This window comes from Arabidopsis lyrata (genome assembly GCF_000004255.2).
Source record: "Arabidopsis lyrata subsp. lyrata unplaced genomic scaffold ARALYscaffold_4, whole genome shotgun sequence".
In the NCBI taxonomy this organism is placed as follows: Eukaryota; Viridiplantae; Streptophyta; class Magnoliopsida; order Brassicales; family Brassicaceae; genus Arabidopsis; species Arabidopsis lyrata.
Genome location: NW_003302552.1, coordinates 6,418,276 through 6,432,822, shown reverse-complemented (window position 1 = coordinate 6,432,822; position 14,547 = coordinate 6,418,276). Strand labels below are relative to the sequence as shown.

At 46.3% G+C, this 14,547-nt stretch overlaps 1 protein-coding gene across 1 annotated transcript; it reads right to left on the bottom strand.

Moving 5' to 3' along the window:
* Positions 1-10,964: 10,964 nt before the first annotated feature.
* Positions 10,965-14,460, bottom strand: LOC110229240 (uncharacterized protein At3g60930, chloroplastic-like). The gene is made up of 4 exons (XM_021028983.1): positions 14,374-14,460; positions 14,134-14,255; positions 11,737-12,115; positions 10,965-11,660 (listed from the first exon to the last, which is right to left on the bottom strand). Exons 1-4 carry the CDS (start codon positions 14,458-14,460, stop codon positions 10,965-10,967), a joined length of 1,284 nt encoding a protein of 427 aa, XP_020884642.1.
* Positions 14,461-14,547: the final 87 nt, after the last annotated feature.

Sequence of the window (14,547 nt, the reverse complement as noted above, 5' to 3'; positions counted from 1 at the left end):
ATTCTTGTCTAGAGAGATGCAAGATTTATATATGTTTTATGATCTTATTCAGAAGCCATTGCTATAAGCCTATAAGATAACATAACCTTCTTTGTATGATGGGCATACGGTCAAAGTAGGGAAGAAACCAAAGCATCAAGCCGAGAATGAGAATATGGTTGGTCTCGAAGAATCAATGCTAGGTAATAGCTAGCCAAGAAAATTCGGACGACTGTTTTTGAATTCACAACTTATACTAGATCTATCAGTAAGTTTCTTTATTCAGCATACTCAAAACGTTTTCAACAAAAGATATTGAGCAAATGTATGCGTCTAAATGTGTGAAAACATTGTCCAGAAATATTTACATTTACAGTCTTTTTTTTTTCTTTTTTGTTTTGTTATCTGTTACATAATCATTATAAATATTTGGTTACTATTATGATGTGGATTACATGCAACATATGCGATTACGATGAACATCTTCTACGAACAACGATTCCACGTTGGAGCTCTCTCCGTAACACTAGGATCCACGATAGATAGTTATGCATCTACGACATCCGATGGATAAGTTCTCTTCGTAACACAAGAGACAACGACAAATGGTTGTGCTTGCCACGTTGAAAATGATTGTTTTTTACTTTGATTTTCTAGTCATGTAAAACCATTTATACATGTCATTTCTAGAGAAATATGATTTATTAAATACAAATTATTTCAATCTCTTTGATATTTAAAATTATTTTATAAATTTTTCTAATTTACAAAATTTATTTCTCTTTGAATCTTTTTTTCATTTAAGTTTTATTATTATGAAATTCATATTTCCTTTTTTTGTGCTAGTTTTGGCACCCTGATTGGAGAGAAGTTTTTTCTATTATATGGTTCATTTTCTTCTAACTTTCTTATTTATCGACAAATATATTTATTCGCTTTTAGTTGTTTGTCTTGTACTTTTTTCTATCGTACCATTTTACATTTATGTTTATTTGTAGATATTAAAATGTAATAATATATTTTTAATCAAGTTTTCAATTCATGAATTTCAAACTTATAAATGTAATATAATTTTCGGAATTATTATTATATTTTATAATATACCTTTATTTTTGATATCTAATTATATATATATATATATATATATATATATATATATATATATATATATATATATATTGTCTACTTCATTTATTGTATGACTTCATGACTCATAACACAAAAAGGAGGTAGTATGGGAGAAAGTGTGTAAACCTAAAGATAAGGAAGTGTTGGGTATTAGACGACTTCATGACTCGTCTCGTGTATTTTCACTCAACCTTATATGGAATGGAGGCTGTTCACAATGTCCGTTTTACTTTGGATAGTTTGGTCACGACGTTATTTATTTTGAAGCATATCTCTTTGGAATGTCGATGAAATTGAAACATTGGATCTTGAATTTGGCGGAAACTCCTCACGAGGCACATGTATCCTTACTTATAAGAGTTGCGATCAGGAATGGAGAAACAACAATGTTTTGGTGGGATAATTGTACACGGTCAGGTTGCCATATTCATGCAACGGAGGTTTAGGGCTGCAACGTCTTGGTATTAATAAAAATGCTTAGAATTTTAATTGTTTTATTTCCTTGCCCATTTTTTCTACAGATTTATACTCCATCAGTATCATTTTAAGAGATGTTTTAGCGATTTTTTTTTTTTTTCGTTTTAGGTGATGTTTTCAACTTTGTATGCAAAAAAATTAATGCATTTTGTTTAGCCAATCATATTTTACATTATGATTTTTTCTTGGTTGAAATCATTTTGTTTAATGGTGTTTTTTATGTAAAAGAGGTATATTAAATAAAACTTATGTGTTTTCTTAATTTGTTTGTAAAACATTAAACATCACTTAAAAAAAATTATATATATATATATATATTATTCAAAAACAAACAAACAAAAAAAGTTAACATATAACAGATATATGAAATGAACCAACAACTGGAATAAACAGAAGTTGCACAAAAAACTTAAAAATTTGGTTATTTTAGGTTTTAAACACCAAACCTAAACTGATCTTTGGATCAGTTAGTCTACCATATTTTTTCTTAAAAAAAAAATAAGAAATGGTTCCAAGTACTCTGATTGATTATTTTAAAATTCTAATACAATACAGAAGAACTACCAAAGTGTTTCAAAAAAGGGTTCTCTTGACGTAGGTTTGCTTTTGGTCTATTCGAGAACTAAATTAATGTGATCCGAACCTTTTTTAACTTCGGATAAATTTGTTTAACTATTGAAACTCGGAAAACCCAGAAAACTGATATATCCAATCCGAATCGACCTGATAAACCAAATCAAACTTCAAATCCTAGTTTATACTCCAACTTCCAACTTCCAACTTCCAACGAAGTCCATGATACGTTTTTTCCACAGACACCCAGCGTTACTTATTTACTTCATTTTTGCTTTAATAATTCGTTCTTGTTCATACCAACAATTTTATGACTGCTTTGTAAAATTTTCTTTTGCTAAATTAAGACTGATTTGTAGTTGCATGCATCATCAGCCTTTAATGACATACTCGGTTTTTCTGATTACAAATCTTCATCCATTGTTCATAAATCCATCCATTGTTCATAAATCTTATGTGTATTCTCCTTACAATATGAATCAACACTTGTCTCCTTTTTATTCTACTCGAACTTAATTACTACAAGAAAACATGGATTTAGCGACTACAATAAACGTAACTCAAGAGTCGCTAAACCCACAATAACGATTAATTAGCGACTAATACACGTTGTCGCCGAACACTGCGTCGCTAAAATTAATGGTAGCTTAATAATCGCTATTTAGCGACCAATCTGACAACTATTTGGAGTCGCCATTAGGTCGCCTCCGAGTCGCTAAATGAGCTACTGGTTTGCTACCAATATGTCACTAATTGGCGAATGGTTTGGCGATTAAACACCAAACCTAAACTGATCTTTGGATCAGTTAGTCTACCATATTTTTTCTTAAAAAAAAAATAAGAAATGGTTCCAAGTACTCTGATTGATTATTTTAAAATTCTAATACAATACAGAAGAACTACCAAAGTGTTTAAAAAAAGGGTTCTCTTGACGTAGGTTTGCTTTTGGTCTATTCGAGAACTAAATTAATGTGATCCGAACCTTTTTTAACTTCGGATAAATTTGTTTAACTATTGAAACTCGGAAAACCCAGAAAACTGATATATCCAATCCGAATCGACCTGATAAACCAAATCAAACTTCAAATCCTAGTTTATACTCCCTCCGTATTTTAATAAGTGTCGTTTTAGGATTTTCTTTTTGTTGGGGTCGGTTTCCACCCTTTGGCGCCGAGCCAGACTTAGAACACTTCGGGAGTTTTTCAGAGATCATCTCGGGGGATCGCATCATTCACCTCGGATATCTGTCTAATCGCTTCAGTATACCCGAGCCCATCGCCTCGGGGATACTTAAACTAGACGTCGAAAGTACCCGAGTCCAATCGCCTCGGGGATATCCTGATCAAGGCGTCGAAGGCACCCGAGCCCAATCGCCTCGGGGATATCCTGATCAAGACGTCGAAGGCACCCGAGCCCAATCGCCTCGGGGATATCCTGATCAAGACGTCAAAGGCACCCGAGCCCAATCGCCTCGGGGATATCCTGATCAAGACGTCAAAGGCACCCGAGCCCAATCGCCTCGGGGATATCCTGATCAAGACGTCGAAGGCACCCGAGCCCAGTCGCCTCGGGTGAACCCGAGCCAGGTCGCCTCGGAAGTTTCTGAGCCCATCGCCTCGGGGACACCCGCAGAAGTCATCCTAGTACGCCCAAGCCAGTCTTTCATGTGTACCCGAGCCAGTTGCACAAATTCCCCGAGGCAAAGTCTTCATTACCGCCCGAAGCAAAGACTTTGTAAATATTCTTCTCTAAAGGTATCATTTCCAAGCAAGTTATCATTTCCGAAAAAGAAGGATCATTTCCGATAAACTCGGAAATGATAAGGAAGAATCGCGAAGGATCAACTCGAATCAGGAAATCTTCCGAAAAACTCCGAAGAATAAGGAAATTATCCTAATCCGCGATATTCTGGCCGACTTCAAGATAAATGGAAATCTTCCGAGAATATCGCTGGAGAGGCGGTTTATCATCCCTATATAAAGAGACTCAAGGCTCAAACGAAGCACAGGCAATATCGCTCTAGAAATTACACTACGCAAAGCTCTCACAGCAAAAACACTTTTCCTTTTACGATCAAACTCTTGTACGATCAAAATCATCTTTTCATTAATAATATCAAGAACACCATCTTTGGTATCAATCGTTTCTGTTGTTCTTTGAGAATTCACGATTATCGCATCCCTAAAATAAAACCCTAGACAAATCTTGATTGTGTTAGTTTCGACTTCCACAGTTTGGCGCCGTCTGTGGGGATACTTTAGAATTCTCTTACCCTAAGACGCAGAACTCGATTACTGAAAAAGCACGATGACCGAAGACGGTCGTCAGACGCCACCAGCTGGAGGAGGAATCCCGAACCCTCCGAACCCTCAGAACCCTCAACCTGCCGATCCGACGATCCTAGCGACTCTAGCCGAACTGAAAGATCTGATGGTTAAATTCCAGAAGAAAACTGACGACCAAGAGAAAGCCAACCAAACCTTGGCGCAGCGAGTCGACGAAATCGCAACACGCGGGCAACAAAAAACCACACGTTTCCAAACTCGGCCACCACGAGCTCGGAGGGACTTGCCTGGCATCAACCCAACGAGACTCACGTTCGCGACACCAACCGGCAACACCAGAGTCGCAACCCGAGCCGACCCTGTCAGGCGCGAGGACCAGGATAATCCCACCAAGCCGGACGCAGTGGACTTGACAGACGAGCCAGATCTTCAGGATGAGCGTACCCGAGCCGGAGCTAATTCCGCCGAGCGAACAGACCTTACTGATGACGAAGAAACTGAAGAAAACATAAGGTGGGCCGAAGAATCCGAAAGAGAAGACGAGCTAAGCAAGATCCGAGCCTCCCTAGCCAAGGCGGAAGCTGATATGAAGCTCGTCAAAACCCAGATACATAGCGTTTCATCCTCCGCACCGAACATCGACCGAATTTTGGAAGAATCTCGGAATACGCCTTTCACCAAAAGAATTTCTGAGACGACGATGTCCAACCTGGGAAAGTTCAGAATTGACTCCTACAACGGATCAACCGACCCGAAGTGCCACATTAAATCATTCGTGATATCTGTGGCCCGAGCCAGGTTCAAGCCCGGGGAAAAGGACGCGGGTCTGTGCTTACTGTTCGTGGAACACCTCAAAGGACCCGCATTAGAGTGGTTTTCAAGATTGGAACAAAACTCGATTGATAGTTTCGACGAGCTGTCGACATTATTCCTCAAACAATACTCCGTGCTCATCGACCCCGGAACTTCCGACGCGGATCTATGGTCCTTGTCTCAACAGCCCACCGAGCCATTAAGGGATTTCCTCAAGACCTTCAAGTCAACGCTAGCCAAAGTCGAAGGAATTACAGATGTAGCAGCTCTCTCGGCTTTGAAGAAAGCTCTCTGGTACAAGTCAGAATTCAGGAAGGAGTTGAACCTGTCTAAACCGACAACAATTCGTGACGCGCTGCATCGAGCCTCGGATTTCGTCGCCCACGAAGAAGAAATGGCGCTACTAGCAAAGAGGCACGAGCCGACGAAACAGGCATCCCGAGCCGAGAAAACCGAGAAAACCGAGAAAACTGAGAAAGCCCAAGCAACACCTCCAGTCCAGAAGAAGACGCGTGAAAGCGGTACGTATACGCATCACGAGGGGCGCAATTTCTCAGGATACCATAGCTACCAGATTGACACGCCCCGAGGCCGTGGCCGCGGTAGAGGCCGAGGCCATGGGCGAGGAAGAGAGTCCTTCACTTGGACAAGGGGTCAGCCACCGAGCAACGATCAAGAATATTGCGAACACCACAAAATTTTCGGCCATCATACCTCAAGATGCCGAAGCCTCGGAGCCAAGTTAGCAACCAAATTCCTAGCCGGAGAACTCGGAACAAACGTTACTCTTAAGGACCTCGAGCCAGAGCCAGAGCCCGAGCAGACCAACCCTGGAAGAGATCCCGAACCAAGGAACCAGGAGTCTCAGAAAAGAACCCGAGGGACGGAAGACGAAGATCGAGATGGTACGCGGCAGAAGGTTTTTACCATAATGGGTGGATCGCCATACTGTCCTGACACCGTAGCGGCAATCAAAGCTTATCAACGCCGAGCCGAGGCACCTAGCAACTGGACAAGACCCTTCGATCGACCTAACGACGTGATCACATTCGAAGAGAGCGAGACAAACGGGCTCGACATGCCTCATAACGACCCAATCGTCGTCACATTAGCGATAGGAGACCACGATATTTACCGAGTGTTAATTGACACCGGCAGCACCATTGACGTGATCTTTCGCGAAACGCTCCAACGAATGAACATCGACATGTCACAGGTGATTCCGACCCCGAGGCCTGTCCTCGGATTTTCAGGGGAAACTTTGATGACGCTTGGGACCATCCAACTACCAGTCCGAGCCGGCGGGGTAACAAAGATAGTCAATTTCTCAGTCACCGACCGACCTACCATCTACAACGTCATAATGGGAACCCCGTGGTTAAATCTAATGCGAGCTGTCGCATCAACATATCATCTGTGTGTCAAGTTCCCGACCCCTAATGGCGTGAAAACGATTTGGGGCAGCCAGAAAAATTCTCGGATGTGTTTCATGGCAGCACACAAACTCCGAAACCCTGTCACTGAAGTGAAGGCTGAAACGGATCACAAGAAATCGAAACTTGGCCGGAGTGAGGAGAAGGCTATATCTAAACAGTTATAGCAATTACAGATCGAGGAGGCGCGCGAGGAGAAGAAGCCTACCTCGGATCCTGTAATCTCCATTAGCCTCGACGACGAACGGACTGAACGATGTGTGGAAATTGGCAGCGACTTAACCGAGGAGCTCAAAACCGAGCTCATCTCGTTCCTCAAGGAGAACATCGACACCTTCGCCTGGTCGGCTGAAGATCTACCTGGGGTAAGCATCGACGTAATCTGCCACGAGCTGAATGTTGACCCATCTTTCAAGCCCATCAAGCAGAAGCGAAGAAAATTGGGTCGGGATCGCGCAGATGCAGTGAACGCCGAGGTAGAAAAGCTCCTAAAGATCGGCTCGATCTCTGAAGCAAGATATCCGGACTGGTTAGCAAATCCTGTCGTGGTTAAAAAGAAGAACGGCAAGTGGAGAGTCTGCGTTGATTTCACCGATCTGAACAAAGCTTGCCCTAAAGACAGTTTTCCACTCCCACATATCGATCGTTTAGTGGAAGCAACCGCGGGAAATAAGTTGCTATCATTCATGGATGCTTTCGCAGGATACAATCAGATTCTCATGCACCCCGACGACCGCGAGAAGACAGCATTCATCACAGACCGAGGTATCTACTGTTACAAAGTTATGCCCTTCGGACTCAAGAACGCTGGCGCAACGTATCAACGGCTCGTCAACAGGATGTTCTCCGAGCAGCTCGGGAAAACGATGGAGGTTTACATCGACGACATGCTAGTCAAATCCCTTGAAGAAAGCGATCACATAGCCCATCTACGCGACTGTTTTCGCCAGCTCAACGAGCACAACATGAAGCTTAATCCGGCAAAATGTCGTTTCGCGGTAAAGTCCGGAGAATTTTTGGGATATCTCGTAACTCACCGAGGCATCGAGGCAAACCCGAAGCAGATCGATGCTCTACTAAACATGCCCTCACCACAGAACAAGCGCGAAGTCCAACGCCTCACCGGGAGAGTCGCAGCCCTGAACCGATTCATCTCGCGATCCACTGACAAATGCCTAGCTTTCTACGATACTCTGCGCGGGAACAAGAAATTCGAATGGACCGATCGCTGCGAAGAAGCTTTCCAGGAACTGAAAAAGTATTTAGCTAATCCACCGGTGTTAGCGAAACCAGTCCCTGGCGAGCCATTATTCCTGTACATCGCAGTCTCCGACACGGCTGTAAGCGGAGTCATAGTCAGGGAAGACAGAGGGGAGCAGAAGCCGATTTTTTACGTCTCGCAAACTTTCACCGACGCGGAAACACGCTACCCCCAAACTGAAAAACTCGCCCTCGCCGTAGTAATGTCAGCTCGGAAGCTACGGCCATATTTCCAGTCTCACTCGATTGTCGTCATGGCGCCCGTATCGCTCCGAACCATCTTGCACAGTCCAAGCCAATCGGGACGCTTAGCCAAGTGGGCAGTAGAACTCAGCGAGTATGACATCGAATACAGAAACAAAACATGCGCGAAATCTCAAGTCCTGGCCGATTTCATCATCGAGCTGCCAACAGAGAACGTCCGAGAAGAGTCACCCAACGCTGTTTGGATCCTCCACGTCGACGGCTCATCCTCAAAACAAGGTTCTGGCGTCGGAATCCGCCTCGCATCACCAGAGGGTGAAATCCTTGAACAATCTTTTCGGCTAAATTTCGACGCGACTAACAACGTGGCTGAGTATGAAGCGCTGATAGCAGGACTTAAGCTGGCTCGGGGACTTAAGATCAACAAGCTGCGAGCCTTTTGCGACTCCCAGCTCGTGGCTAATCAATTCAATGGAGAATACGCGGCTCGCGACGAACGAATGGAAGCGTATCTTGCTCTCACGCAAGACTTGGCGAAACAGTTCGGAGAGTTTGAGTTAACCAGAATCCCACGAGGTGAGAACACATCGGCCGATGCCTTAGCGGCTCTAGCTTCAACCTCCGACCCAAATCTGAAGAGGATCATACCGGTTGAGTTCATCGAAAAGCCGAGCATTGAAGATAATAGCAAGGATCAAGTTCTAACAGCTCGGGAGACAGAAGAACTGGAAGAAATGGACATCGAACAACTAGACTAGCAAACTACGGACGCAACCGAGCCCGAATACGGAAGCGACGCCAAATGGATCGGAGCCATCCGAAGCTACATCGCCGACGGAGAAGTTCCTACTGAAAAATGGGCAGCTCGGAAGCTTAAGGCCAAAGCGGCTCGGTATACTCTGATCGACGGAGAGCTCTTTAAATGGCGACTTTCTGGTCCTCTCCTTGTCTGTGTCGAAGGAAACGAAGCTCGGAGAGTCATGGAAGAAGTACACGGCGGATCTTGTGGAAACCATTCCGGCGGGAGAGCCCTAGCCATAAAGATCAAACGCCACGGATATTTTTGGCCGACGATGGTCAAAGACTGCGAGAAATTCTCTCAACGGTGTGATAAATGCCAGAGGCACGCACCAACCATTCATCAACCCGCCGAGCTCCTCTCTTCCATCACTTCGCCTTATCCGTTCATGCGATGGTCCATGGACATCATCGGACCTCTACACAACTCCAAACAGAAGAAACTCGTCCTCGTACTAACAGACTACTTCTCCAAATGGATCGAGGCAGACTCCTACGCCAGCATCAAAGACGCGCAGGTCGAAAACTTCGTCTGGAAGAACATCATATGCCGCCACGGGATACCTTACGAGATCGTTACAGATAACGGATCGCAGTTTATTTCGGCTCGGTTCGAAGGATTCTGCGAGAAATGGGGAATTCGCCTCAGCAAGTCTACGCCTCGGTATCCTCAGGGGAACGGACAGGCCGAAGCGGCAAACAAGACGATTCTCGACGGAATAAAAAAGCGCCTCGACGCAAAGAAAGGCCGCTGGGCCGACGAATTAGAAGGAGTACTCTGGTCACACAGAACCACGCCACGGCGAGCCACGGGAGAAACACCTTTCGCCCTTGTCTACGGCACGGAGTGTGTGATTCCCACCGAAGCCGAGATCCCGGGACTAAGGAGACGTTTTCTCCCCGAGCAGGAAAATTCCAACACACAGATGATGCTGGACGAGCTGGACTTAATTGACGAAAGAAGAGACTCGGCCTTGGTTCGAATGCAGAACTATCAGAATGCAACGGCTCGGTACTACAACTCTCACGTTAAACATCGCCGTTTCCACGAAGGAGATTTCGTACTACGCAAAGTTTTCCAGAATACCGCCGAGCAGAACGCAGGCAAACTCGGCGCGAATTGGGAGGGACCTTACACGATCGCAAAGGTAATCCGTCCCGGCGTCTACGAACTCATCAACATGAACGGCAAAGCGGTACCTAGATCCTGGAACGCAATGCATCTAAGGAAATACTACCGCTAAAAACCTAAGGTACGCATGTACTTGAACTACGGGGTGGCTTGATCCCTGAAAAGGGTACGTAGGCAGCTCGTCCTCGGACGAGTTCAGCTACCCCCCCTAATTAAAAAAGGGGGGAGTGGGTCCGTATACTTATATACTCCCACTAAAATTTTTCAAATTCACTAAGTTTTTACCCTTCGGGTTATCAATCTTATCCACCTCGGAGATTTTAACGGTCATCTTATCGACCTATAAAGCTAAAAGTTCGTTCGGACGATGGCCACGTCCTCGGACAGAAAAAGCTCTTTTCACCGCCTCGGTTACAGCGCGCTATATTAACAGTCGAGACGATTCGGTCGGAGATATCCTGCCATAAAGAAATTGTCTTCAGAAAACCCAGTTGACTTCGACACTGGTACCCCAGTCCGCTTCTAAGCACTGGCTTCGACTATATCAGCTCGGGTCGCAACCGATAAAGATTAGTCCTACTTAATCAAAACCCAGTTATCCTAACACTGGTACACGATTCATTTCATTTTCGGCTCGGAAGTTAAGACGTTTGGATATAACTTCTCAACGAGCAATTCTTAAACCCGGTTAACTTAACACCGGTGCGTGGTTCTTTTTTGCTCTCGGCTCGAAGGATAAAACCAAATACTTGACATTAGTTTTGAATTCAGCTCGGGAAAATGTTTAAGAAAAAATACTTCGACATAATATTCAAGGGATAAAGCCATCCAGGCATGCCTTACAAAGAAAAAAGAAAAGAGAACAAAAAAGACATCTCGGGATCAGATCGAATCTTGGTTAACCGGCGAAACTTGAGCTACCTCGGTACCTCGGTTCGAACCGGACTGGTCGGCAACACCTAGCGCCACCGCGGCACCTTCGATCGAACGGTTTCCGAAGCTGTCATCGACAGAATCCGGGGAAACCGGAGGGAGCTTCAAGTCCTCTCGCAGCTCGGTCCCAAGACGGACGTACTCGTCCTCGGCGCCCCCGTATTCAGCAGTCCACTGAAGGACCTCGGCCTTCTCGTCTTCAACCCTCTTTCCTTCCTCCAGCTCGGCTATCAGCTCGGCATTGGCCCGCGCTTGCACCAAGTACATATAGCGCGTGGATGCCTCCCCGAACTGGTCCATCTTTGCCTCGATAGCCCTGACCTTCTCGGCGAACTCCCTTTTGGCTGCCCTCCTTTCTCTGACAATCTCCTTCTCCCGGAGAGCCTTCTCCTCGTTGAATAACCGATGGAGTCGTTCGACCTCGGCCTCAAGCTCTCTCTGAGTCCGCAAGCTATCCTCAGAAGCTTTCAATCGCTCCACCTTCTCGGCCTTGGCCAACGCCTCAGCCTCCTGTTTAGCCGCGATCGCCTCGGACAATTTAGCTTCGATCTTAGCTCGGGACGTCTCCGACCTCTCACGGGCCAGCTCGGACTTCCGAGCTCCAGAGTCATAGGCCCGAACCATGGAGTTCATCGAATGGAAGGCCTGAAATAGAACAAGAATTATTAGCAAGTATACATGGAAACGATAGTAAAACAGGTCAAGAACGGATCGGTAATACCTTCAAGAATCCGGCAGCGGTTTCACGGTAATTTTGAGCCTCCAACAAGGCATCGGGAGCAGACAGTGGCGGCCCCGAGCAGGAAGCAACAAAGTTCGCCGAAGCGATCTTGTCCTTGTACAGTGGAGTTTCGCTACGACTCCTTTTCTCCTTCCTAGAGACTCCCGAGCCATCACCTCGGGGTCTTTTTCCCCTAGTTTTGGATTTCGTCTCGGCGACCGGAGCAGCAACGACCAGAGTCCCTACCGCCTCGGGGACGTCGATCGCAGGGGAGATGTGTCCGACCACCTCAGGAACGATCGGAATCGTGTCCCGAGGTACATCAGTTGCCTCGGCACCCACAACGACCTCAGGGTTGGCCTCGGGAGGAGTAGGAGGTCTGAAGTTCGCCTCCAAAACGGCTTTTTCCTTAGCCGCTTTCTTTTCAGCAGCCTTCCTGGCTCTCAGAGATTGCGCGGCTCCTTGCATTTCGATGAGGTGATCTAAACGATGGTCGGATGATTCTGAAGAAGACTGGCAGGGAGCTCCGTGCAACAAACGCAAGGCTCTCTCAATCCTTTCCTGGGAAAAGTGCTTCGTCCAATCACACTTCCGAGCTATTAGTTCGTCGTGGAGGTCTAGAAAGCCTTCGGGAATGTCTTCGAGAAACGACGGGTTCCGATCTGCATGAACAAGAGAAACGGTTAGTAAAAAAATATAAAGAAGAACAAGACAGCAAATACAGCTTCGGGCGTAGTACCGATTTGTCTCCACTTTCCAACAATTTTTCCTAAGTAATCCTCGTGGACACTATACTCATTCAAGGCTACAAAGAAGAAGTGGTCGGTATATTTTTCGTCTTTGCTCGGGAAACCGCCGATAACCCTCCTATTTGGCCTCGGAGATATGTAAAATCTCTCAACAGGGCCCGGTATTCGCCGGATCTCTAGGAGATTCCTCAAGTGGCTTAGGTCAACTAGATTGACCGTCTCAATACTTCGGACTAAAATCCCCACTAGATGCCGTAAGCCCCGGGTCGTTATCTGGGATAAAGCAATCTTGTACGACCACAGAAACGCCAAAATCGGCCTCGGGATTGGAAGCCAAAGAAAGCAATGATAGAAGAACCCCTCGTAGAGGGTAAAAAACCCCTCGGGTGGATCATCGGCTCGCTCATTTGGAGTTGGAAGTCTCAGTTCAACTCCCTCACTGAAACCAAATCGAGCCTTGAGATCCCGAAGGGAATCCTCCGTGCATAAAGTAGAACCCGGGGGATCAGGTTTCCTAGCCTTCTTGGCTCGTCTTCTCGTCTGTTGGCCCTTGGCTGCTCGGACTTTAGCTTGAAGCAACCTAGCCGCCTCGTCAGAATCGTAGTGGACTTCCTCGGCCTTGATAGGAAGTAGAGGCGCCTCGGGGGCGTTTCGCCAGCACGATACTCCAGCTTCACCAACCGCCGGTGGATGGGCCCTCCTTCTACTCAAAATCGCCTCGGGATCATTAGGCAAATCCTGATCCCGAGCCACATTTGCAACCGCATCTTCCCGAGCAACGAATTGGCTCGGATTTCCTTCCCGTGAAGCCGACTCTGCGTCACTCCCACGGTATAACACGATCTGATGGTCCGCCTCGGGGTCGCTCGAGGAACTCCAGACCATCTTTCTCTTGTAGACAGGGAGAAGAATGTCGCCTCGGGGCGAATCGCTGGAATCAGATAGAGACATTTTCTGGCTCGGGAGACTAAAGAAGCTGATCGGAGGAACAAAAGATTGACAGATCGGGGAAATCAACCTAGATCTAACGACGGCGGCGCTACGACGGAAATATTAACGGAAAAAGTAGAAAATTCAAGAACTCAAGATCAGAGAGAAGAAAACGAACCTTGAAAATTTTTCCTTTGCGAATGCGAAATGAAGAAATGAATCGGAGGCTTAACATTTATAGAGATTTGGGGCGCGTCGGGTACGAACGAGCCAAATAAAACACATCGAATCCGCGTCTGAGGCGCGTCGGGCACAAACAAAGTAAGATGTTTCGCATCCGCACGAGTCTCGGGAATCAGCGAAAGGACCTTTCCACTTCTCGAGAAGGAATCCCAACCGTCATACGCCAAAAGAAGATGAAACGACAGAGGAATTTGAATCGCCAAAAAACGTTAAAGGGACCGAACTGTTCAAAGTAAACGGCTCGGCCTAAATATCATAAAACTCATCACGCTTGGTTCTCCAAACTAACGAGCTGGGGGGCTAACTGTTGGGGTCGGTTTCCACCCTTTGGCGCCGAGCCAGACTTAGAACACTTCGGGAGTTTTTCAGAGATCATCTCGGGGGATCGCATCATTCACCTCGGGAATCTGTCTAATCGCTTCAGTATACCCGAGCCCATCGCCTCGGGGATACTTAAACTAGACGTCGAAAGTACCCGAGTCCAATCGCCTCGGGGATATCCTGATCAAGGCGTCGAAGGCACCCGAGCCCAATCGCCTCGGGGATATCCTGATCAAGACGTCGAAGGCACCCGAGCCCAATCGCCTCGGGGATATCCTGATCAAGACGTCAAAGGCACCCGAGCCCAATCGCCTCGGGGATATCCTGATCAAGACGTCAAAGGCACCCGAGCCCAATCGCCTCGGGGATATCCTGATCAAGACGTCGAAGGCACCCGAGCCCAGTCGCCTCGGGTGAACCCGAGCCAGGTCGCCTCGGAAGTTTCTGAGCCCATCGCCTCGGGGACACCCGCAGAAGTCATCCTAGTACGCCCAAGCCAGTCTTTCATGTGTACCCGAGCCAGTTGCACAAATTCCCCGAGGCAAAGTCTTCATTACCGCCCGAAGCA

What these genes read in the sequence shown, in the direction of transcription:
- LOC110229240 (XM_021028983.1), bottom strand. Translation starts at nt 14,460, where the DNA reads ATGACTTCTGCGGGTGTCCCCGAGGCGATGGGCTCAGAAACTTCCGAG. An exon ending in CCCGAGGCGACTGGGCTCGG is followed by an intron (nt 14,256 to 14,373) that starts GTGCCTTCGACG and finishes CGTCTTGATCAG; the next exon opens with GATATCCCCGAGGCGATTGG. An exon ending in CCCGAGGCGATTGGACTCGG is followed by an intron (nt 12,116 to 14,133) that starts GTACTTTCGACG and finishes GGCGAACTTCAG; the next exon opens with ACCTCCTACTCCTCCCGAGG.